Source organism: Doryrhamphus excisus, chromosome 5, assembly GCF_030265055.1.
Source record: "Doryrhamphus excisus isolate RoL2022-K1 chromosome 5, RoL_Dexc_1.0, whole genome shotgun sequence".
Lineage (NCBI taxonomy): Eukaryota > Metazoa > Chordata > Actinopteri > Syngnathiformes > Syngnathidae > Doryrhamphus > Doryrhamphus excisus.
In genome coordinates this window covers 24,948,135-24,972,786 of record NC_080470.1, presented here as the reverse complement: position 1 = coordinate 24,972,786, position 24,652 = coordinate 24,948,135, and the positions used below count along the sequence as shown (strand labels likewise).

The following is a 24,652-nucleotide window of genomic DNA, read 5'->3' as shown; positions in this document are numbered from 1 at the left end:
AAACAAACACTTCTTGCGCTCTTCATTGTTGTGTCCTCACGGTCACTTGAGTTCTGTGCAGCCTTCGCATGTTTTGAGAGAGTGATGTCGATCAGAGGGCGGCGCATGGGTGTCATGAAGATGAACCCTTTTGAGAGGGTTTGGAGCAGATGACCTGCTCGTCTCCAGATGGTCCTAGTTATGTTGTGGTTCTGGGATGAACACGAAGTGGATGTTTGCCCATATCGCCACGCGGTCTCATGGAATAGGTCCAACCACAGGTCAGAAGTTTACGTGATACCTGGTGTCTGGAGATTTGTCATGACCTGGCGCTTAGGCAAAAAATTGACCAAAAAATTGCCAACCAACGTGTACAACATAGGCTTCAACTAAGGCCTAGCGATGCGTTGATGCAGTGGCTGGCTCTGTTGCCATGGTCACGTCCATGTTGCTATACTGTGATGATGATATGGTCGTCAAGGAAATGTCAAAATTATGTTAGGGGTCATAGGTCAGTGCAGGCTGTTGATAAAAGCGGCAACGATTACTTTTTTTTTTTTTTTTTTTGCAGGTGAAAACCTAAATGTGTCCACCAGGTGACGCCCTGACACCGCACATCTCTGCTTTGTTGACAGACACATCCAGTCGATTAGAATGGCATGCATCGTTCTTCATGAACAAATACACCCCGTTATAATGAGATTGACAGCTGTGTGACGTGTGAACCTGCAGGGAGCAGTGTGAGAACTTCACACCTTACAAACACACACAGTGAGCACTTATATTTGTGGGTTCAGTCGAGGTCAGCTGCTTAGGTGTCGCTTGACCCCCACCCCTCAGAGGGCAGATGCCCCCCTTGACATGACAAAACAAAACATGACCTCCCCCGACTCCCACCCTGCGATGGTGGGTATTGAGTACATAAAGAGTTTATCAAGAAGCTTCCGTCTGCACACACTGTTGTCTTCTGCTTGTGTGGGTTCCTTCCTCAGGCTACACATGATGATTGTTCGCTTAATGCTGTCATGACAATGTAGCATGTTAATTCTCACGCTGTCAAAGCAGGTGTGAAGATGTAGCACCTCACTGCTTGGAGTTCAGAGGTCAGTGGTCTGCTCCCGATTCGCCAGCTCTTCCCGCAAATACATCTAAGTGTGTGCATGCGTGATGACATCATGGGGGGGTGTTTCCCGTGACGATGATGTGTTAGAAGAGCTCGTATAGTTAGAACATTAGTATATTAATGTGGCTCATTTCTTTATATGGATGTCACGATCATGTAAGACAGGGGTGGGCAAACTACGGCCCGGGGGCTACATGCGGCCCACCAAACGTTTGAATCCGGCCCGCCAGTTGCTTTTAAGTATTTCAACTTTTAACATACCAGCTGGCAAATGACTTTCAAGTCGGATGTCTTATTCAGTAAAAAAAAAATAATAATAAATCGTAGTTTGATGTGGTCTGATGTTTAAAGTGCTCCTGAAAAAAAGGAAACAAGAACATATAGCTGATAGTATGACAATTAAAATTAGACAAATAATTCAAGGCGTAAAATTATTAAAATTATTTTAAAAATTATTAAAAAATATTTTAAAAATATTTTAAAAATATTAAAAATTATTAAAAATTATTAAAATTATTAAAATTATTAAAATTATTAAAATTATTAAAATTATTAAAATTATAAGCGTAAAATCATGTGTGTTAAATATATGTTCTGGCACTGCGCACAATTTTGTTAACTCAATGCGGCCCATGAGTCAAAAAGTTTGCCCACCCCTGATGTAAGAGGAAGGGGCATGGCCTCTTTGAGCAGCTATATTGAGCAGCCAAATAGTAGCATCATCACAAGAGATAAGCCTTCTCCGACAGCAGAAGGTCACAGGTCAGCAAACATAAACAATAACGAGCATTTTAATCTGCTTGAGACTCGTTCATGACAGCTGGCTTAGCGTCCCTCACAACACAAATCCATTTTCATTACAAGCACAACATATGTTTCCATAAGCTAGCAGTGTTAGTCACATGACCTGGTGACATGTAAAGTTAAAACCAAAAAGTTGTTTTGCTAAGCAGCACTGTGTTCTCACGGAGGTACGCCATCCGGCAGCCGCACACAACGTACTGAGCGTGAGAACGCGAGAGGCGAAGCTCAGGAACAGGAAGTGCTGCTTAACGGGAAGACAGGAAGCGGTGCACTCTAGGAATGTCAAGAATGAGCCCATTTATTGTTTAGACGCTTGTGTTTTGATGTTGAAAGAACCTCGCATAGCTGATTCTAACATGTTAACTCACAAAAATGTATCTTCTCCTGACGCTTCAGACATGTAGCAGCTGCTCTGGCGAGGCCCAAAGCTCACAGACGGGACGGCGGGGGGGAAGACGTGTGTGTGTTTGACCCCAATTAGCAACATGTGTTGCTAGCGAAGAAGCTTAGTGTTGTCATGCGTGTTGATGACATGCAAACTGCAAACATATACTAGCCAAAATGTTTCTCTAGCTGACTCGTGGTCAGGTGCCACCTTAGCATGAGGTGAACGTGATGGTAACATTAGCATTTTAGCATTAGCCCTCACATGACCTGTCTTGGGTTTTGGGGGGGTCTGTAGGCCGCTGTTGACAGGGTTACACATGCTAAAACAGGCATCCGGAATACACCCCACACACCTGGAACCCCCAGTATTTGCAGAGACTGCTCCTGACCAGGGTCAAAGGTCAGCCAAGTAAAGCCCCCATATCGACATGACCCAAAGAAAAGCCACACCCGCTAGGTTGATATCCTCAACAGGGAGGAGTGTGTGTGGTTTTGCGACGATGACTATTTTGGGATGTGGTAATGTTTTCTAGGCATGTCCATGGGGGTGGGGAGGGGGGTCTTGGTGGTCTTATGAGTTGGGAGGGTGGGGTCACAATGTTGGAGGGGGGCTCCGTATAATAGTGTGGTCAGATGAGTGGGTGGGTGGGGTTCACTCTCCTAGATGAATTCAGACTTAAAATTTCACTACCATCTTTTGGAAGACGACAGAAAGAAGAAAAATGACAGTCAACATTAAAAACCACACAATCTACTTTAAAACAATACAATGTACCTTGAAAACAACTATGTTAAAACTGCATCGTTGGTTAAAACCGCATAGTTTACATTAAAAACTACATACTGTATGTTTAAAACTACAATTGTCTAGGTTTAAAAACTAAAATCTGCATTGTCGTTGTTAAAAAAAAAATCAAACTACATAATGTGCATTAAAAACAGTTGCATAAAAATCTGCATACTGTAGTCTGTAAAAAAATTGTTACATAGTCTAAATAAAAAAATGCACAGTCTACATTAAGAATTGCATTGTTTACATTAAAAAGAATTACATAGATTTATGCAAAAATGCATGGTCTAGGTGAAAAACTACATTTTAAACTATATAGTCAACATTTAAATCATACGAGATGCATAGATTCCATTAAAAATGACATACATAGTCTGCCTTAAAAAGTACACTGATTAAGAATATGCCCCTGAATATTCTCATGCATCCAGGTTAATCAGCACGTTTTTTACATTGGAAAAACCTTGCAGCACACCACTAACCAAAATGTTGCAAAATGTCACCACGACCTCTCATGTGCATCACTAAATCTATTGGACGAACGGAAGTAATCAGCTACGAACATGACATAGCTCTGCCAGTCTTTACACCACGGACACTCAACAATAACATAATATTTGTTAAACATTCATTCATTCATTTTCTACCGCTTTTTCCTCACGAGGGTCGCGGGGGTGCTGGAGCCTATCCCAGCTGTCTTCAGGCGTGAGGCGGGGTACACCCTGGACTGGCGGCCAGCCAATCCCAGGGCACATATAGACAAACAACCATTCACACTCACATTCATACCTATGGACAATTTGGAGTCGCTAATTAACCTAGCATGTTTTTGGAATGTGGGAGGAAACCGGAGTACCCGGAGAAAACCCACGCATGCACGGGGAGAACATGCAAACTCCACACAGAGATGGCCGAGGGTGGAATTGAACCCTGGTCTCCTAGCTGTGAGGTCTACGCGCTAACCACTAGACCGCTGTGCTGCCATTGTTAAATGTTAATTCAAAAAAATTCTATTGGATAAATCCTCACGGCACACTAGTGTGCTGCAGCACAGCGGTTGAAAGTCATTGCTCGATTGTTTCACTTCCAATCAGCCGCCAGAAAACAGATGACATCATCTGGATGACAGGAAGCGCTGTATGACCTTATGCTGTCAGATGAGTTGTAGTCCCAAAGAGTCATGTGACTTCCAGTCAACTCACCGGGGAGACACATTATTAGTCTCCCGCCTCCGCCACGCTGTAGTGTCCTTATATGGCCAGTGACGGCAGATCTTCTCGTGTCACGTGCTAGTTATAAAAGAGACAAATACACGCACCCTGCTCGCTGGTGTGGGCCAGTTCCCATGGTGACATGAGAGTCTAAAAATAAAACTACAGTCCGTACTCTTCCTACACTAATGTGTTGAATCATCAGCCGGGTTGCCAGCAGGATGTGTGGCTATATATAGCTATAGCTGCTGCCTCACTGGGTGCTAGAATGTATGGATGTGTGCTAACCTCCTGCTAATATATGATATCATAATATATATGATAACTAACTAATTGAGGCTAACTGGCCTCGATGGGCGATATCGTGTCTGGTTGCTGACTACTGAGCTTTGTTGTCATTTTCCTGACAGTTGCTTGTCACATTACGCATGCTGGGACCTAAGCTGCGCTCCCGGTTCCAGTTGAGATGAAAAGTGTGGCATTAGAATAATTGGTGCTGACACAGCAGATTGTTAGCACTTTTATTTCACATTTCATCAAAGCTTGAAAACGTAATCCATCACTGTAACGGATTGTGCGTACACTACATTGTCCTCCAGTGACCTGGACCATCGGCATCACCACGGCAACCTGAAGTTGGCATGTCCTGTTGTGTGAGCTCAATAGCTTAGCATCGCACAGTCACATGATCAGTCAGTCTCGCCGCCATGTCGACGTGTGTGATGTCACTCGTACAGCCCCCGGGTCCAGTCACATGCAGCCTCCCCCCTCTGCTGGACATGAAGCATGGCAGTTGGACCTCTGCAACCTGGTAGACAGAGCATGCGCTCCTCCTCGTTTTTGGTTTGAATTGGACTGTTGGCCCCGCCCCTAAGCGGTGTGATTGGGTTGGTTCAGCGGTCCATCAGGTCAACAAGGGGGACCCACTGGTTCCTGCAGCGACTGTCCTCGCAAAAGCTGATAACGTCATGGAGGGCGGGGCACTGCAGCGGCTGCACGGGTGGGCTCTGTTACACATATACACACACACACACACACACACACACACGTCAGCGCGGTGACGTCAGGCGACTACCGGGGGAGATGGGAGTCGTGGACGGGAGGGACGTACCGTGACCAGGATGCAGTGCAGGTCACGAGGCTCGCTCTCGTCCTCGTGGATGAGCTGTGCCAGGCGCGAAACGGCCGCCAGCCGCACGATGTTGACGTCATAGTCGCGACAGAAGGCTTGGAGCAGCGTGAAGTGGATCTGAAGAGCGACGTCATCTTCGTCCTCCTTGTCAGCCGCAAGTACGCACAGACGCACGCTGTCTGGGTCCCTGTGGCGCGCACGGACAGCATGTTCGGGTCACGGTGCAGTGTGTGTTGTGTATGTGTGCAGTGTGTGTTGTGTATGTGTATGTGTATGAGAGAGAGAGAGTCACTCACGCGTTCATGAGCTTGGCGGACTCGTACACACCCACAGTGAGACACTCGTGCGACCGAGCAGACACCAGCACCTCCTCGAGTGCGCGACTCACCTGCTCCATCCTGCACGTGGATACGCGGTGAGAAGCACGCACACCACAAGAACAAGAACAAGAACAAGAACAAGAACAAGAACAAGAACAAGAACAAGAACAAGAAGATAAGTTCAACTTACTTGTCGTTACTGACAGACACGTCCTCCAGAGTCATAATGCCACTGACTAAATCTGCCAAAAAAAGATCCACAAAGGTCTTCCACGGAGCCCCACAGTCATACAAAGTCCAGTAAGATTCGGTAAAATCCGAGCACTTCCAGGAAGAACAGAAGAAAAGTGAAGGTGCTTCCCGTGGTATTTCTGCCTTTATACATGTCCCACTTGGTAGGCGTGGCCTTGCATTGACACGCTGCCTTATGATTGGTTGAGGATCCCCACGCACTCTGCCACCATTGGCTGAGCCATGAGTGAAACCAGGGAATCCACGTGGGCGGTTTCGGAGAATCCCCAGCACACATGCACACGAACACAAGCACGCAGTGAGAGAGTAACAACATTTGAGATAAAACCAATAATCGTACTATTCAAGCTTGAATTTACTGTCAAAGATCGGATCATATAACTTAATCCCATATAAATATATACATATATAAATATATACAGTATTAACAATACAAACATAAGATCAACATAATCAAATCAACTGCACATTCGGTGTGTGTGGAAGTGTGTGTGTGTCGCCCTCCAGCGGCCTTGTCGTGACAGTGAAAGCAGTGAAAGTGAAACCAGGAAGGAGTGAGAACGTGTTGGGACAAGTCACGACTGCCTGATCAACCAGTTTACCGAACGGGACCACCCGCAACCCCCTCTTTTCTCGGAGAAGGTTTCAGCTTCCACACTATAGCTGTCCTATCTAGTCTGACAGGTGTGTGTCCCACCCAGTCTTTCAGCATGAATTCATGAAGCTTGCATCCAGTTGGGATGGATTGAATGTCCTGAGACTGACACTGCTAAGAAATAGCATGTAACATGTGATCATCCGGGCAAAATGTGGGGATCAGTACGGACTTGGGAGCATGCAGACACTATGTAGCCACCGGGGCTGTGGTGGACTTCAGATGATGTGTGACGTTCGAGGAGTGTGACGAGTGTGAGCGTTAATTTGCACACTGATATCACAGCGATATTGTATACCCCCTCTCTAGGCTCAGAAGAGGGAGTCGGCTGTATCTGTGCTCCACAAGTCAGCAGATGAGGCTGGAGGGACCCAGCAGAGGTGGATAAACCTTCTTTTCATTCAGGAAAAGACTAGAAATGCATTGTGAAATACAAAAGGTGAGTTGTGGGTACCAGTATTTTGTTCATGTTCTGGTAAAAACAAGCATATTGTTTGGCTTAAAATGTTCCAAAAATTAGTAGCAGTTCATTCATTCATTCATTCATTTTCTACCACTTTTCCTCACGAGGGTCGCGGGGGGTGCTGAAGCCTATCCCAGCTGTCTTCGGGCGAGAGGTGGGGTACAGCCAATCACAGGGCACATATAGACAAACAACCATTCACACTCACATTCATACCTATGGACAATTTGGAGTCACCAATTAACCTAGCATGTTTTTGGAATGTGGGAGGAAACCGGAGTACCCGGAGAAAACCCACGCATGCACGGGGAGAACATGCAAACTCCACACAGAGATGGCCGAGGATGGATTTGAACCCTGGTCTCCTAGCTGTGAGGTCTGCACGCTAACCACTAGACTGCTGTGCCACCCCTCTTGACCATTTTAATTTTGTAAAAGTTCTCACAAGAAAACACCTTGGTGACCCCTAATATAGCCAGTAGTACATTGATACTGCATCTATGTGATCGATATTGGTATTGGTATCGATATGGGTCCGGATTTCACTCATGGATTATCACGATTGGTATTGGCAGCATAAAATCTCGATCGGAACATCCCTAATTTTCACAATACAACCTTTATTTCAGTAATGGCATTGTTAATACATTTAATAGACTTTAACTGACTTGTCATGAATTTAACTAATCATCCAGAGAAACAAATTAGCTTCAAGCTATATTGTGTGAGACTCCCACACAATATAGCAAATCTGGTCCTTTGCACCATCCATCCATCCATTTTCTATGCCACTTATTCTCACCTCGGACTGGTCGCTTTTTGTACCATCTAATAGAGCAAATAATGGCTGAGCAGTGTGCCGAGGATGTGCCTACAGTGCAATGTTTCCGGGTTCTGCTCACCATCATGGCGGCATAACTGGCGCAGGGCAATCCAAGTTGACAGTTCCATGTGTCATTTTAGTGTCCTTGATGTCAACAACTCTGAATTTAGCTTACGATTCAATTTAATGTGGTATTAACCCAGTGGTTCTGAATTATTTTCTGCCACTGGGGGACAGAAATGTAAGACCCACTATTGAATATTGTGATATTCTTCTGGGAATAGCCAAATATGCTCACCTCTGCACAATGACGGCCTCTGCTGTACAAAAAGGGTACTGACCAAGTTATTTACTGAGGTGTCCCTTTTCTTTCATTTTCACAAATAGGCACAAATGACAACCTGTGTTTTTATGAACCTCCAAGTTCTGTATAATAATTCAGCCTAGAATTGAGAAGTCTAGGTCGAGTGGTTTTCAAAGTGGACCACGTCTAAGAAGTGTCACGAAAAAAACAGACCACCACTTAATTACGTCAATTTCGCTTTAAGTGCCTTTAGCGTCGTATGTCAACAACATTGCGGGTCACTTCTGTCAATCAAATTATGACAGCCCTCTTCTGTCAATCAAAGAGACCCCCAGTAGTGTGAAGAAAGCAAACATGTCAGAAATGTTTCAAAGTTTTATTTGCCACGAAGTCTTCATGTCTATATTCCTGACATCATCTGTGGTATCTATAAATCAATCATGTTCATTAGCTACAAAACAAAGTGCAAGCAGCATCACCATGCGTTTAAGAATGAAGCAAAAAAAAGGTTTTATGAAGCACACTCAGTGTCTTGTTTTAATAAAAACTTACAATCAGTGATTAGCGACAGACATAATATAATCATGTTTACAGCTTTGGGTGAAATGACTTCCTGGTGACGTTTGTCTTGTGTTGTAATACTTAGTCAGGCCACTAGAGGCACTACACAATCACCACCACATTTATCAACGCTAATTCGTGATGCAGCACTGCCTCTAGTGGCAGCAAAATGTCTCTGCAGGTTAGCGTGCAGAAAGTTGCAATCAGCAACACGTCTCCAGGCAGTACGTGCGCGTGTGTGTGTTTTGTACAGCAGTCGTTTAGTCTCTCCAGGCTCCACCCCCTTCCTGGACGGCAGTACTAGCTGTCTTGTGGCCACTGGTCTTGCCCCTCCTACACACACACACACACACACCACTTTATTAGGAACACCCTCGTGAGGATAAGCGGTATGAATATCAGCGTGTTGATGTTTCTGTGGTGCCGTCATCATTATGTGACCAGTCAGGCCTTTCAGGTGTCATGTGACCTCACATGTCATCAGGAGGCGGGCACAGCTCGCCAGCAGCATCACGGCCGGAATTGCGGCGAGTGGTGTGGCGGTCGAACTGGCAGGGTCTGTGGACGTCTGTGGAGACGGGGGTGCTTCTGAGTTGGCCTCTTTACACTTGAGACTGCACACACACACACACACAAACACACACACACACACACAAACATGAGAGACGCAAACACTACATCACGCGTGGCAATGATGTCATGGTGGCGTCGGAACAAAAATGAGCGAGTGTTCTATTCTGGGAGCAAATGTTGGAGCTGACGTGTGAAAACCATCCGGAATGTTCCGTGACAGACGTTGGTCATTAGCAGCTTGGGGCCTCCGAATGTGGCTTGGACGGGTTTCCACGACAACACGCCACACCTTTGTGCTAGCAATGGAGGGCAGCATGATAGTGTGAGCATTCAGCTAGCAAACTTATTAAATGTTCGGTGAGACCCTTCTAGCTGTAACGAGGCTACTAGCATGGCCGTTAGCTGTGTGTAGATGAGTTTCCATGGCAACGAGATCAACCTCCTACCTGCCGCCATTGTGAAGCTAAGCTCATGTTGTGGGCGTTACTCACAGTTGCTTGTGCAGGAACTTCTGGTTGCCCTCGCAGGCGCGTGTCTGTGTCTGCGCCGCCGTAGCGTGGTTGTCGGCGGCCGCCTTCAGGCTGACGCACACCTCCATGCGATGGTCCGCTTGAGTCAGGTTGTGCTGAAGCACCTCCACTTGGTCTGAGGACACATGACAAGCGTCTTTGTCTGCCTGCCTTGAAGCATCAAGCCTCTGCAGAATGTTCTTAACATGGCCGTGCCTGTGTCTTTAAGCCCCACCCTCCCAACGTGGTCCAAATTGGTAACACTCATTCAATCACTTTTCTCTTTTCATTCCTCCTCCACTTTTTATCCCTTCCCTCATTTTCTAGTTACTACTTTATTTCCTCATGCGGTGGCCATGTTACCTTCTTGATGCCGCAGCTGAGCTGTCAGGTTGACCTGCGCCTGCCACAGTTGGTCTGCCTGCTCCTGCAGCGTGCTGATGTTGGCCTGCATGACTGCCTGCACCGCACGCACGCGCACGCACACACACACACACACACACACACACACACACACACACACACACACACACACACACACACACACAGTAATTAACAGTAATTAGCCTTACTGTTGATTCTTGTCTCTGCAGGACTGTACTAAACTGATCCTGGACCGAATGGTTCTGGCTGGACTAGACTGGCAGTGGAGCCGTCCAAGTTGACAGTGAGCGAAAACACATGGCGACTAGATTGAAAACAGGTAGGTGCTTATCGGTTACCGTGACGACATGCAATAACACATGTCAACCAATCCCCTGATCCTGCAGCATAGCTAGCAGTATAGCCTAGCATGATGCTGTGGTTGCATTGTGGGAGCTGTAGGAACACTGGCTTCTTTAATAGGAAGGAAACATGAGTCACTCGAGGAAGGGAGAGGGCGTGAGTGACTGTGCACGAGGATGTGTGCGTGTACGCCCGTGTGCGTGTGTGTGTGTGTATGCACAAATAGTCAGTTATTCCTGCTGGAAAAGTTGTGTCGCTCCTCAGTTTATTCACTGGAAGAGGAGGAGGAGGAGGAGGAGAAGAGGGAGGGGGGACATGCTGGGATGTTGAAGATTGGGGAATGGGTGGGAGGATTCATGCTCGGCATGGTAAATGTCTACTGTTTATTGATTACTTTGTTTGATCCTGGGGAACTCCACATCAAGATACGCCCTTCAGAGCTTAGGACATGTCCGCTGAAGGCCATTTGATGCCATCACAGCAGAAGCCAGCAGCTGTCAGTCAAAACCAAGTGAAAAATACACACACACACACACGCTCACACACACACAAAGAATGTTGCAAGCAGGATGTGATCTTGGACCTCAAGTTTCCTTTCGGGACAGTGTTGTTAGTCGGTCACATGGCCACTCACCTTGTGGTCGTGACAGGCTTCCAGTGTGGCATTGGCGGCGTGGAGTCGCTGGAGCAGCGCAGCTATGCGGACCTCCTGGCGTTCTTGCTGGCGCCTGGCCTCCTCTAGCTGTTCCTCCAGCGCCTCCTTGTCCTTGCTCCACACCACTTTGGCCCCCTCCAGCTTCTCATTATTTTCCTGGAGCTCCTGGCGGCAGCGGGCCGAGCTCTTCAGGTCCGGAGACGTACACCACACCACGATGACCACTAGCGAGATGATGGACCACAATGCCAGCAGCGCCAACGCCACCTTGGTCCCGCTACCTGATGACTTGGACGATGTCTCCATGACGATAAGCTGTGAGTCTGAGCAAGTCTCTCCCTCAGCGCCAAGCAGCTATGTTGGCACTGACCCGCCCTCAGACCACACCCTCCGCCCCTCCTCCTGTAGTGCACGTGGAAAACTATGATGCACGTGTCAACTATGTGAGGGAGCAGCATGGAAGCTCCTCTCCTCTTCTCCTCTAGACCTGGTCTGAGACTACCGCTAACGCCAGGATTCGGACTTGGATTAGATCTGTGTGTGTGTGTGTGTGTGTGTGTGTGTGTGTGTGTGTGTGTGTGTGTGTGCGAAGAAGTGGGGAAAGTCTTTTCCACATTCCTGCCTGGAAGCCAAGAAAAAAAGGGAAAAAAAACTCACAAGAAATATTTAAAAACAACTTCCTAAGGGGGTCAAAGGTCAAGATAACTTTAAAAGTTAGCATGAAGATGCTGCTTGGCCGGGCTGCTAACTGTGACCATCCTAAAATATAATTATTCATTCATTTTCTACCGCTTATCCTTACGAGGTTTGCGGGGGCTGCTGGAGCCTATCCCAGCTGTCTTCGGGTGAGAGGCGGGGTACACCCTGGACTGGTCGACAGCCAATCACAGGGCACATATAGTCAAACAACCATTCACACTCACATTCATACCTATGGACAACATGCCTGGTCTTCACAAGGCGAGTCTGACCCTGCACTCCCAGACACCCAGACAGAGGATGGTCACAGTCACGTAGCATAAATTCCATGGAATGGCGTCCCTTTGTTGGAGAAAATTTAATACATTTAATAAATTATAAAATAAATATAAATAATAAAAATGTAATACAATTTAATAAAACCTTTTCATATTTCAGCACATACGTAGTACAGGTACTACTTTTTATTCTACACCAATGTATGTCTTTAACGTCTTTGGCGACATCTAGTGTACATATGTATCATAGCATGTAGTTAATATCATTACTCGCGCCTTCACCATTTCTCCATGGCTGGGGCCCTAGGCAGGCGCTATCATTCCGGGCCAGAATGAACCTGAGAGCAATAATGGTGAAGGGGTAACTCCACCTTCCCCAAGCCTCTGGAGCTCCTGCTGGATGACCTAATCACCGGATGCCTTTTTAGATCATGTCTAGGACCAGGAAGTCAGTCAGCATGTGGCCTTTGGGGGCGCTGTAGGTCTACCACCTGAACAGCAGCATTCACCTTTTGGTAATGTTAATTGTTGAATTTAAATCAAATCAAATCAAATCAACTTTATTTGTAGAGCACTTTTCCTGCAAGGAGATGCAACACAAAGTGCTTTCCAGAATTAAAACAATTACCACAATTAAAAAGGAAAACAATGAAGAAAAAAGAAAGCCCCTCCTTCCCGCCCTCCATACTAGACCCACACACACACACACACACCCATCCACCCACACACACACACACACGCAAGCACACAATCACCCACAGTAGGGAGACATGGCATGGTACTGAGGAACAAGGAAACGCCACCTTTGGGGCCGTCCACACTGGGAGAAGCTGCAGGCCGTGCCATCGGAGGACCAGCACCCGGGCCCTCCGACTCCGTTAGACGGGCGGACCCCCACATTAAAGGGAGGAACCCCCCAGCCGGCCGTGTCGAAGGGACCCAAGGATGGCACCCCCTCAGCATACCCAAACAGCCCCCAGTGTGGAGGACCCCCTGAGGAAACACTGGAGTTAGAGCTAAAGACTAAGACCATAAGATAGGACTAAAAGATAAAACATAACACTGGAGTTAAAAACTGAAGATTAAGAGCATAAAATAGGACTAACAAGATAAAAACAAAACACTGGAGTTAAAAGGGTTAAATTTACTGGAGTTAAATTTACAGGGTTGTTACTTTCTATTTAAAACGTTATAATATAGAACGTCACATGTTTGCACAAATGTATGATGACAGTATATTAATTGGGGAGTCCGTCCTTTGGTCACACCTCAAAGGAACCGGACCTTGAGATATGTGAGGACCCCGCCTGTATGGAAATGATCTACATTGTGTTTGAATGTCATCTTAAGAGAAAACAACACTTCCGGTTTCTTGTTTTTCTCCACTCACCATTGTCACGCTCCAGTGAGGAAGGGATGTTTCTCTAACGTACCGCAGTGCCAAGAAGACGCTTTTGGCTCGTGAAGGTAAGCAAAAGTTTTCATGATCTGTACTTTTTACATGTGACAGTGGGAAGAAAATAAAGTCAATTTTTGCTATTTAACAACGAAGGCTGACTGACACCATTGCTGACCTTTGTCCCAGACGCCGCCATGTTGAACACGCCCTTCGTCCTGCTGCTGCTGCTGTGGTGAGGAAATTGTTGTCATCAAATTATTCTTTTGACAAGTTGCTCATGCATCTTCTCATCTCAAAGGTCGTTGAGCACGCACATGGGTCGACCCTTGCTGCTATTTAGTGGTGGGACTCGGCCGGTGGTGGACAGAGATGAGGACGCAGCTCATCATGATGATGACAGAGGCTCCGAGGCCACAGGCTAGTGTCACATGACACACACAAGTTCTTCCGCTGATGTTGATCTTTACGTACTGTCCACTGACACACAGGTTCTGGTCCCACCATTGACATTCTGACCCCCATCCCACTCGCTCACCATCCAGAAACTCCCCACCTGCTGGTCTGCATCATCAGCGTGTCAGACTCACCACCACCTGACATCCTGTGGTGGGTCGATGACACTCTAATGGCGCCGAAAGACGCCCTGCAGTCGACGACATGGTCAGGGCCAGGCGGTCGCCACAGCACTAGCTCAGTCTGGGAGATATCCCAGTGGCGGTCTGGCTCATCGTACTGGTGTGGAACGGTCCATGGAGGACGAGTTTACCGCCAAAGGCTGTGGTCCCAACATTAGCAGGTGAAAAACTACAAACATGGCCGCGCACCGTTATGCAATAATAAAGAAACAAGCCGTCAATCATTTCTAACGATGGAAACTTTACTGATGTCACTTCCTGTCTGTATCTTGTGACCACACAAAAACACTATTACACATAGCCCCACCCACTTCGGCATGCATCACACATCTTATAAACAGGAAGTCGTGTAACCATGGGAGTCAAAGGAGTGTGGCATGTTGCTATCGCTAAGCTAACCCGCATGTGTCAATAGGATTGTGACCTTTAACCTACAGCAAAAGATCAAAGGCCAGGTTTGGTTATTGGAGCATAAATGTAAACGTAAAACGTAAATTTCAAACACAGCAGCATCAGCATAGCTTAGCAAAACTGGCTAAAGTGAAGCTAAGCGAAAGCATTTCTAATGCGAAGAAGTGAAGCATTCATTCTTGTAGAATCCCGGAAGTTAATCTATGGTCTTGTTGGAAATCACTTCCTGTTTACATCGGAACCTTCTGTTGCCTAGCAACCTTGACTCTTACAGCTGCCACATAGCCAGGAAGCATCCTGAAATCGGATGTCGATGCTAAGATAAGCAAAACTAAGATGAGCATGTTAAAAGGTGATCGCAACACACAACAAACAACATGAGCACAAAAAGTTGCTGTTGGGCCTCAGAGTGAATGCTCCTGCAAGCTAGCAAACCGCTAACCTGCTAGCTATGCCGTCAAGAATGCAATCATTTAAGAATCTTAACGTTTCAAACAAACAATTGTCAGCGTCACTAGCATTAGCTAGCACACTAGCTGTATGTTGTTGATATGATTTCATGCACTTTTAAGTCAAATTAAATGTTCGTTGTCCATGAGGTTAAGGTATATTTACAGAAGCTACGCTATGTTAGCATCCATGCAGTACTTTCTTCACCCACACTGAACGACAGGGCCGCACTTTTAGCACATTAACATGTTAGCGTCTCTGTCGGGGGAGCTGAACTGAAAGAGCTCATTGGCAGTGGGAGGTCTTACTGGTAGGCTCCGCCCCTGTTGCAAAGCCATTACTGAGGCTGTTGGGACTGGGGGGCGTGGCCTGACCCCTGGTTGCGGGTTGGACCATCGTGTAACTTTTTTTGGGCGGTCTGGGTGGGACCAGAATGGATTTTGTGACAACGGACGCCTGGCGCAGTCCGTCGGCCCGCAGCGGTGGTCTGGTGGGGGCGGGCTCAGTGGGGGTAGCGTCAGCCTTGAGTGGTTTGGGGCTCGGAGAAGGGGAGGGGCTCCTTTGGTCCGTTGGTGTTGTTTGACTTTCCGAGGGCGTGGCCTCCTCATCCTTGGGGGCAGGGTCTGTAGGCTCAGAGGGCGTGTCCTGCTGCACACTGCTCTGCCGGGACGTGGCGGACGCGGCCATCTCGCAGCTGTCGGTCCGACGCCGAGAGCCCTCATGCATCCGGCTGGTAGCAACCACAGCCTTCATGGCTGCCTGTTGCACGACGGGGGACATGTGACACGTGAGTCACCAGTGGGTGACATTCGTGATATGAGCATGTCCCCGTGGTTCTCACCTTGAGTTTGCGGCGGGCGTTGAACTCCTGCAGCTTCCTCTGTGTGGTGTCCATGTGCGAGAAGCGTGCCGCCTTGCCCAGCACCCAGGGGTGCTGCAGAGCCTGGCGCACGCTCAGACGCTTACGAGGGTCCAACACGATCAGCTTGCTCACCTACGACGACAACGCCAACAACATCAACATGTGATCGTGTGACCCCTTGGGCCAACGAACTGACCAGGTCTTTGGCGTTCAGCGACACATCGTCCCACCAGGGGGAGACAAACTCGTAGTCACAGTTGAGGATGCGACTGTACATGTACTGGTCCCCCCGTGGGTCGAAGAATGGCTCAAAGCCGCACAGCCTGCAAGAGCACCGCTTCACTGTCAGCACTGTGTGTGTGTGTGTGTGTGTGTGTGTGTGTGTGAGACTCACAGAATGTAGAGGATCACTCCCACTGACCACATGTCCACTTCTGGGCCATAAGCGTTTCCTCGAAGTATCTCAGGAGCTCAAAACAAAACATGTAATGTGACCAACTGGCCACCAGGGGGCAGTGGCAACTACTACATCAGGGGTGCTCACACTTTTTCAGCATGCGAGCTACTTTTAAAATGACCGAGTCAAAATGATCTACCCACTACAAAAATGCAAAACATCTATTTATTTTCAAATGTATTGAGGATTATTTGTACGTACAATGTATGTTGATGTACCTTACATAACCAAATGAGCCAATATTGCAAAACACACATAATTAACTATTAACATTTTTTGTAATTACCTGAGTTTACTTTGATGACTTGCACTGAATTGAACCAGCCAGGGATGCATAGTCCGGACAGTAGCTGCTGATAGCCAGCCTCAAGCACACTTCCAAATGTTTATCAGTCATGGATAATATCCCTATCACAATATCCGTATAATATTCCATATCCGTATGGAAGTGATATGTTTTTGCCTTTTTACTTGGTCCAGCTCCTTCACTCATTTTAGTGACCATAAACTTTAGCGAGGGCTTTAAAATCTCGCAATTCGCCGACTAGCTTAGCACTTTGCATCGTTGTTTACGCATGAGCGGTGACCTAAAGGTCAAAATTCAGTTGTCATCTGACTGGTTGTCCTGTATGTCAATCAAGTAACGGGGATGGATGATAGGCTGACATCGTAAGTTCTGCTGCACTTAGAGACGTTGTTTGATTTGATTGGTCGCCCGAAGGGCAACATTCAGTTGTCATCTGAATGGCTGCCCTGTATATCAATCAAGTGACGGCATTGATGCTGGGATGATATTTTTTTAATGTCACGCCGCGATCGACCAGCGATCGACCAGTACCACCTCCGCGATCGACCGGTAGATCGCGATCGACTTAATGAGCACCCCTGTACTACAGCATATACATGATGCTAGTAGTACTACAGTGTGTGTAGTTGTAGAAAGTAAACTCACCACAATATCCTGGTGTACCACACACTGTCTTCATGGTCACCTGGTCGTCGATTATTTTGGAAAGACCAAAGTCGGCTGTAGGACAACACATCCATCAAATGTTTTGTGTGTGTGTGTGTGTGTGTGTGTGGTCACTGTGATGACAATGAAGGTGTCACACACCAATTTTGAGCGGCGCGTCCAGTGAAAGGTCAGCGTAGAGTAAATTCTCCGGTTTGAGGTCCCGATGCACAACGCCGTTCTCGTGTAAATACTGAAACACACACACACACACAGAGTGTTAGAGCATGTGTCACGCTGACGCACCTGTTTATTTTGCGTTGCTAATGCTAACAACTCACAAACAATCATGTCGAATAACAACAATGAGTTGCAATGCTTTTTGGTGACGCACAATTACGTGATGCAACTCAATACTGGTAATCCCAACACACACACACACACACAGAGGATGTAGGTCAGGAATCTGTGCATGCGTGTGTGCGTGTGTGTGTGTGTGTGTGTGAGATTTAATCCTCAATGATTTTAATCTGTCGAGCAGCTGGATGGAAGATGATGTTACGTAAGAACACTTGATGCTTGCACTCGCAGTAACAACACAACAACAACAACAGTTGATGTTTGATCACTGAGAGTCGTCGGGGTGTAACGATCTACTACATCGTGTATCAATTCATATTCTTATCATCCAACTTCATCCATTACTGCAAGCGGCCATTCCTCACAACATATATCGAGCTAACATTGATTAAAAGGTAATCAATGGACTGCATCTATACTAGGAAATAAAGCATTGGATTAAAGCCAGGTAGGGTTTACTATATGTATGTTTTTATGATAAAGACGTAAAACGTTACTCGTTACTCGTCATGGCCACGTGCCAGCAGACAACAAAACATGACATGGCGGATGGCAGAGGCCACCATTAAGCCACCATTGCGGTGCAGTGTGTGGAAACACTTGGTCTTTTACAAAGAGGGAGATGTTCGCTGATTGTAGGATATGTAACGTTCAAGTAAAATACCACGGCGACATGAGAAAACTCGCCAACCACCTATTAAGGCGCCATGGGCTTTCACACAGCGCTGGCCGCCCAGGTAGCTCTCGTTTCCGCTACAACAGCAGGACAAGGCAACGTCAGCTCTTACAGCATGTTGTGTTCTTTTATTGAAAATTAACTCCTGGATATTAAGACAAGGTTAACCCTTCCATCCATTTTCTATGTCGTGTAACCTCACCAGGGTCGTGGGGGTATGCTGGAGCCTATCCCAACTGACTTCGGGCGAGAGTCGGGGTAGATGCTGGACTGGTCACCAGCCAATCGCAGAAGGAAAGGTCAACCTCCTATTAATCCAAACTTAAGGGTTGGTTGCACTTTTTTCATATAAAAGTGGATGCATTAGTCATTGTTTACTTCTTTGTTTACGTACGTATATCCATATTCTAGTTATTTCTCAGTCATACTGCTGGGATTTTTGGCTAAAACGTTATTGAATCCATTTACTAACTCGTTCTAAGTGAACCAATATCGACTTTGAATCAAACAGAAATCATGATACGAAAGGAATTGTTATTAAAACAAATCGTTACACCACCGTGATCATTATCAGGCAGATTTTTTGTGCTACATGCTTAGTCTAGCTTAGCAGCACACAGTTTGTTTTTCCATCAGAGAAGCCGAGCTTAGAGCAGTGGATGTTGCACAAGACCAATCAGGCAGCTAGAACATCGTCAGTGACAAAATTCACTTTCTAGACTAAGCTAATGCTAAACTACAAAGACACCCTACCGCCACAGCCTCCAGGATCTGTTTGATGACGTGGGCGGCGTCTCTCTCGCTGTAGTAGCCGCGTTCAACGATCCTGCAAGAGTGGAGTCATCAAGTCAACATGCCAAACAAGTGGTGTGGGGGCACCGCACACACACCTGTCAAAGAGCTCTCCTCCAGTCACGAGCTCCAGAACCAGGGAGATGTCGGTGTCCGTCTCAAAGATTTCTTTGAGCTGGATCTGGTGAGCAAACAGGAAGCAAGATCACACGCGACGTCCAGTGAGGACGAGGACGAGGGCGGGACTTACGATGTTTGGGTGAGAAAGGCGGAGCAAGACGCCGATCTCGGTACGAACGATCTTCTTGTCGATCTGTGACACCCAAAAAAAAATCTAGCATGATCATTGTGTGTGTCAAAGGTCACTGATGATGACCTTCTCCATCAAGACCACTGACCGTTTTCTTGAGGACTTTGATGGCGTACGGCTTCTTCTTCTCCTTTTCTTCGCAGCGATACACAATGGACGTCGCTCCTCTGCAGCCGAACGATATGACATTGTCACATCAATCACACATCACATGACCACCTGCTTGTGGTGTGTGTATTTGAGTGCCAGATGGAGGGAACATGTCAACGATACACACACACACATTCGCACTCATGCAGGCCTGACTGGTCTCCATGGCAACAGCACACCTGCCAATAAGTCAAGTATGCTAACACACAAAAATGGGTATATATTCTGCAACTATTGTTTTGTTGTTTGACTAACACAACAACACTGCAAATTTCCACAACAAAAACCTTTAAACAAGAAGCCTTTCCTGTATGAACGAGTGGGCGGGGTCAGTTCATTTTAGGTTCTTTAGCCAGGGCAAACGTCACGTGTTTTTGACGTGATACACGTGATAAAATGTATTGTTAATTCCTTTATTGCACTAGGTGGGCACTTCACACTCCCATGTAAACTTCATCTGGAGTTGTGACTCCGCCCAAGTGACGTCACACACCCACTGTTGTGAGCGTGTCATTCGCATGTTGTTGTTGTGTTCTCAAGCTAACGATGCTAACACTAAGACTAACTCCGAGGTTCCATGAATGCACCATTATTCAAAAGGCATAATTTTCACGTGTGCGTGCTTGTGCTCGTGCATGTGTGTGGCCCAGACCTGCCCAGTTCGGAACTCAGATTGTAGAACTCCTCCACTGTCCCGTCCCTCCTAGAACCGTCCACCCAGAACTCCACCGGCTCCGAACCGGGCCGAGATGTCGGCATGGTGACCACAATCAGTACAGCGTCTGGGACCAGGCTCAGTCCGAGTCAGAGCCTCTCGGAACCAGGATCAGCGTAATCCTGGTCAGAGTTGCGTTTTAAAATCCAGCTAGGGCAAATCCAGACTAGAGTGATTCTGATCCTGGTGCTTTTAATCCGTTTGAGCCACCAAACATCGAACCGTGATGGAGTCTTTATTGCAGACTGAAGCCAGAACCCAGGTCCAGTTTGCTTCCATCGGGCCTAGAACGGCTCGGATGTTGGTTCCGCGCGGTCCATCGTCCTCCTCCCGTTTTGGGATTTAGCGAGGCAGCCTCCAGACCGGGTCCAGGTCCAGTCCGGAGGTTGTGAGCCGCAACAACACGATTCTGCTGGAAAAGATGCTCCAGATGTTCGCTGGATCTGCGGAGAGGCTGCGGCTGTAATCGCTTAGCCCCGCCCCTTGGCAATCGTGCATGCCATTGGAAAGTCGAGCTGTCAATCATTGAGCCAGAAAACTACACAAGGATCTCCTATTGACTTCAGTTTTTTAAAATCATTTTATGAGACCAACAACACATTAAATACGATATACATTATGATCACCGTGTTTACTTGATTATGATTACCACACACATTTTCTATAATACCCCGAGTGGACGCTAGGAGGCACTGGTGGACAATGGGTATGCAAACGAGTAAAATATGTCTTCTTCTTTGGTCGTTTTACCGTGACGTGCCACTTTGTGGAGTTATACTTAATATTTTCTTTTTGAATGTGGCCTTAACATAGTATTTATTTTAGTATTAATACTGCTGCTATTTTAGTATATTACAATATGACATGTAGCGTCTGACTGACGTATGAGAAATACAAGGAGTGATTGCGTCACATGCGGCGTCTGTCTACTTCCTGGTCAGCGTGTACTTTGTCAACAAAGCACCGTGTTGACTGCCGTGGACGATTTCTTTTCTGTTGGACCTCGCTACACTTGTGTTCACAATGTCGATGTCCACGCTGTTAGCGATCCTCCTAGTTCCGCTTTGTTGGCTGTTCTTGGTCCTGGAGGCAGGCGACGCCAGCGGCAGCGTTACAGAACCCAAACCCTCTGTGAACCACACCAGTGGGCAGAACCAAAGTAGCGGTGGCGTGAAGAACCACGCAGGTCTGTTCAATGGGCTCAACGTGGACAGTTCGATGATCCAGCGCGCCTTGTATGTCCTCATCGGTATCACCGGCTTCGGAGTGCTCTACTTCCTCATCCGGGCTGTGCGGTGAGTTGCTGCCAGACTCCATTCCCAAGTGTGGCATTTTACTTGGAGGTGCAGGACTGTTCCACAACTACGGAACGTTGTTAATTGACTTATAATGAGAGACGTCCTAGAAAGACTCAAGCAATATAAAGTTGATACAAGCAATATGTATTTGTCTTAGGGTATCCAAAGTGTGGCCCGGTGTCCATTCGAGGGCGGCATCGCACACATACCTTGGCCATCACTGGATTTCTATTTACGTGTTTAATTCAAAGTGGGCGGCACGGCGGACGAGTGGTTAGCGCGCAGACCTCACAGTTAGGAGACCAGGGTTCAATTCCACCCTCGGCTATCTCTGTGTGGAGTTTGCATGTTCTCCCCGTGCATGCGTGGGTTTTCTCCGGGTACTCCGGTTTCCTCCCACATTCCAAAAACATGCTAGGGACTCCAAATTGTCCATAGGTATGAATGTGAGTGTGAATGGTTGTTTGTCTATATGTGCCCTGTGATTAGCTGGCGACCAGTCCAGGGTGTACCCCACCTCTCGCCCGAAGACAGCTGGGATAGGCTCCAGCACCCCCGCGACCCTCGTGAGGAAAGAAGCGGTAGAAAATGAATGACTGAATGAATGAATTCAAAGTGGTGTTATGAATGTGAGTTTGAATGGTTGTTTGTCTATATGTGACCTGTGATTGGCTGGCGACCAGTCCAGGGTGTACCCCGCCTCTCCGTCTGAAGATAGCTGGGATAAGCTCCAGCACCCCCCACTATGTATGAATTCAAAGTGGTCTCACATTGTTGATTTTTTTCTGTATCTCTATCCTGTGTGTGTCAGGCTGAAGAAGCCCTCCCACAGGAAGAAGTACGGCCTGCTGGCTCACTCGGAGGACTCATTGGAGATGGATGCGGTGGAGAGCGATGAGGACAACACTTTGTATGAAGCTCGTGTACTCCGCAGGTTAGAGGGCACATGATAAGACAACACTTCACAGACGTGATGACCTTTGGAGCCCGGCCTGATGTGTGTGTATGTGTGTGTATTCAGATGAGCACCGTGCTGATGACGGTGACGATGATGATGATGACATCCGAAGAGCAAACAAGGACCAAACACCAAAGAAGTATTTTTCGAACATGTGTTGATGACGTTATGATGTTTTTTTCTGGCCTGGAAGCTGAACAAGGAGGAAGAGCTAGCTCACTCACACGTCCTGTTCTGATGACTTGTGATTGGTCCAAAAGAGTCATGTGGTTGTGCCATATGTTGCTAGCAGCTCGGATGCTACATCATGGATAATGTTGTGTAGAACATTCCAGTCATTTGTTCTCACTAAAACAATCAAATTAGTCTTTTTCCGACTGGGGTGGGAAGGGCTATAAGGACCCCCAGATGTGATACTGACGCTGACCAGCAGGTGTCACCATGACCAAAATGTTTGAATTTAAATTATTTCCTGACTAATTACTGCTTTTGTAAATGAATATAATAAAGTTTATTCATTGTTACTGTTTGTCATGTCTTTTATAGTGCTGTAGTCATATAACATACATACTGTAGATAGAAATAATATGCAACGTTTGTATCGGTCATGGTATGAAGAAGAAGCATCATAAAATGGTGTGAACTGATCTATTAATGGCGTCACACACTAATTGAAACTAAAGAGGCACGCCCTCTTGTTTCCTCTGGGACTCACCCGAGATTCTTATCAGTCCACGCCCCCTGGCCCAAGCAACTGTGGGAAAGCCGTCAGATGACTGTCACACGAGAACGCGACGTGACGTCACACGGTATCATGTGTAGTGGACGACGTTGGTGATGCAACATTTTCGATGTGCTTAGATGAGTGTGTGCGCGTGCGTGTGTGCGCGTGAAGGGTGTGGGAGGTGGAGGGGAGGGGTCACTCTGGCTGGGGAAGTGTCTTCTTCACCGACCATCACCACCCTCCTCCCCAGGTCCCTTGGGTGCTCCTCTGTGTCTGGTGTTAATTGGACTGTTTAGTTTTCGGGGCGTCCCCATGGTAACCGCGTGCGTCCCCCACCCCACCAAGCTGCTATAAAAGAAGTTGTGGGATGTCAGGAGCTCTCATTCCTGCTGAGCTCCGCTACAGAAGCACCTGTCTGTTTGCACCTGTCGTCGCTTGACCTTGCTATCATCACACCGCCATGAAACACGGAAGGAGCGGACGCCAAGCGGACACAGAACATGGTATGACAACTTCCTGCCAATCAGGATGTAGTGGAGTGATCACATGATTTTTCTGTGATGTTAGAAACTCAACTTTGTTTGTGCTGATGTCGTAGGTCACGGGGGGGTTACCAACAGTCGAGAGCGATGGCGCCAACACAAGGTGAATGGGGCCTTCGCCGAGCTGCGGCGCCTCATTCCCACGCACCCTCCTGACAGGAAGTTGAGCAAGAATGAGACGTTGCGTCTTGCCCTGCGCTACATACACTTCCTAGACCGCCTATTGGAGTAGCATGGGCCACATCATGGCCGGATGGACCCTGAAGGAACCTTCCAACCCCTATTTGGACACTCATGGTCATGTGACCAACATTAACGTGTGATATTCACATGGACGTCAACATGTGGTTCTCTTCAGAACCTTCAGTAACCAGATTTGCTTCCTTTCATAATAAAAGGAACCTTTGGTGCTTTTATTCTTCTTTGGTTTGTCTTTGTCATATTTCACAGACTTCCTGTCCATCTTTACAATGAGCCTATTAGCGCTGGTGACCTTTGACTCCTGCCTCTTCAACCAATGAGATCATGTCAGGGTCAGAGGCCAAACATACAGTGAACCACTCCACTGTTAGTGTACCAATTGTCTTTATTTTCAACCTACAGAGCTCCTACTGCTGGACATGACATGTCGTCCATCAGAGGGCGCCATTTTTGGTTTCCATAGTGACAAAAAAATTGAGAGGATCCTGATTGGCTGCTGAAGAACATTCTACAGAA

At 47.0% G+C, this 24,652-nt stretch overlaps 4 protein-coding genes and 1 long non-coding RNA gene across 5 annotated transcripts; 2 read left to right on the top strand and 3 right to left on the bottom strand.

Moving 5' to 3' along the window:
• Nucleotides 1–4,801: 4,801 nt before the first annotated feature.
• On the bottom strand, nucleotides 4,802–6,108 carry LOC131129975 (growth arrest and DNA damage-inducible protein GADD45 beta-like). Its single transcript, XM_058073980.1, has 4 exons — nucleotides 5,937–6,108; nucleotides 5,723–5,824; nucleotides 5,406–5,613; nucleotides 4,802–5,301 (listed from the first exon to the last, which is right to left on the bottom strand). The coding sequence occupies exons 1-4, from the start codon at nucleotides 5,969–5,971 to the stop codon at nucleotides 5,188–5,190; spliced, it is 459 nt and encodes a 152-aa protein (XP_057929963.1). The 5' UTR covers nucleotides 5,972–6,108; the 3' UTR covers nucleotides 4,802–5,187.
• A 2,507-nt stretch (nucleotides 6,109–8,615) lies between these two features.
• Nucleotides 8,616–11,593, bottom strand: si:ch211-1a19.3 (uncharacterized). Its single transcript, XM_058073977.1, has 5 exons — nucleotides 11,247–11,593; nucleotides 10,250–10,346; nucleotides 9,869–10,022; nucleotides 9,279–9,418; nucleotides 8,616–9,137 (listed from the first exon to the last, which is right to left on the bottom strand). Coding segments are annotated over exons 1-5 (720 nt in total). The 5' UTR covers nucleotides 11,574–11,593; the 3' UTR covers nucleotides 8,616–9,135.
• Nucleotides 11,594–14,499: 2,906 nt separating this feature from the next.
• On the bottom strand, nucleotides 14,500–20,888 carry si:ch73-60h1.1 (calcium/calmodulin-dependent protein kinase type IV). The gene is made up of 11 exons (XM_058073970.1): nucleotides 20,351–20,888; nucleotides 19,637–19,715; nucleotides 19,489–19,551; nucleotides 19,337–19,419; nucleotides 19,200–19,272; nucleotides 17,573–17,663; nucleotides 17,411–17,485; nucleotides 16,396–16,471; nucleotides 16,198–16,324; nucleotides 15,981–16,133; nucleotides 14,500–15,898 (listed from the first exon to the last, which is right to left on the bottom strand). Exons 1-11 carry the CDS (start codon nucleotides 20,455–20,457, stop codon nucleotides 15,425–15,427), a joined length of 1,401 nt encoding a protein of 466 aa, XP_057929953.1. The 5' UTR covers nucleotides 20,458–20,888; the 3' UTR covers nucleotides 14,500–15,424.
• Nucleotides 20,889–21,152: 264 nt separating this feature from the next.
• fam174c (family with sequence similarity 174 member C) lies at nucleotides 21,153–23,193 on the top strand. The gene is made up of 3 exons (XM_058073982.1): nucleotides 21,153–21,708; nucleotides 22,523–22,645; nucleotides 22,733–23,193. The coding sequence occupies exons 1-3, from the start codon at nucleotides 21,437–21,439 to the stop codon at nucleotides 22,734–22,736; spliced, it is 399 nt and encodes a 132-aa protein (XP_057929965.1). The 5' UTR covers nucleotides 21,153–21,436; the 3' UTR covers nucleotides 22,737–23,193.
• Nucleotides 23,194–23,608: 415 nt separating this feature from the next.
• On the top strand, nucleotides 23,609–24,357 carry LOC131129979 (uncharacterized). The gene is made up of 2 exons (XR_009129936.1): nucleotides 23,609–23,896; nucleotides 23,992–24,357. It is a non-coding gene; the product is annotated as an uncharacterized LOC131129979 (long non-coding RNA).
• Nucleotides 24,358–24,652: the final 295 nt, after the last annotated feature.

Excerpts from the sequence above, each read along its gene's own strand:
- LOC131129975 (XM_058073980.1), bottom strand. The coding sequence starts at position 5,971 with ATGACTCTGGAGGACGTGTCTGTCAGTAACGACAA. Across the intron at positions 5,825-5,936 it reads GTGTCTGTCAGTAACGACAA|GATGGAGCAGGTGAGTCGCG; the intron begins GTAAGTTGAACT and ends ATCCACGTGCAG. Across the intron at positions 5,302-5,405 it reads TGCACTGCATCCTGGTCACG|AGCCCACCCGTGCAGCCGCT; the intron begins GTACGTCCCTCC and ends TATGTGTAACAG.
- si:ch211-1a19.3 (XM_058073977.1), bottom strand. The coding sequence starts at position 11,573 with ATGGAGACATCGTCCAAGTCATCAGGTAGCGGGACCAAGGTGGCGTTG. Across the intron at positions 10,023-10,249 it reads TCAGCTGCGGCATCAAGAAG|ACCAAGTGGAGGTGCTTCAG; the intron begins GTAACATGGCCA and ends ATGTGTCCTCAG. Across the intron at positions 9,419-9,868 it reads AAGTTCCTGCACAAGCAACT|TCTCAAGTGTAAAGAGGCCA; the intron begins GTGAGTAACGCC and ends GTGTGTGTGCAG.
- si:ch73-60h1.1 (XM_058073970.1), bottom strand. The coding sequence starts at position 20,457 with ATGCCGACATCTCGGCCCGGTTCGGAGCCGGTGGAGTTCTGGGTGGAC. Across the intron at positions 16,325-16,395 it reads GGAGTGATCCTCTACATTCT|GCTGTGCGGCTTTGAGCCAT; the intron begins GTGAGTCTCACA and ends GTGCTCTTGCAG. Across the intron at positions 16,134-16,197 it reads CGCTGAACGCCAAAGACCTG|GTGAGCAAGCTGATCGTGTT; the intron begins GTCAGTTCGTTG and ends TTGTCGTCGTAG.
- fam174c (XM_058073982.1), top strand. The coding sequence starts at position 21,437 with ATGTCGATGTCCACGCTGTTAGCGATCCTCCTAGTTCCGCTTTGTTGG. Across the intron at positions 21,709-22,522 it reads TTCCTCATCCGGGCTGTGCG|GCTGAAGAAGCCCTCCCACA; the intron begins GTGAGTTGCTGC and ends TGTGTGTGTCAG.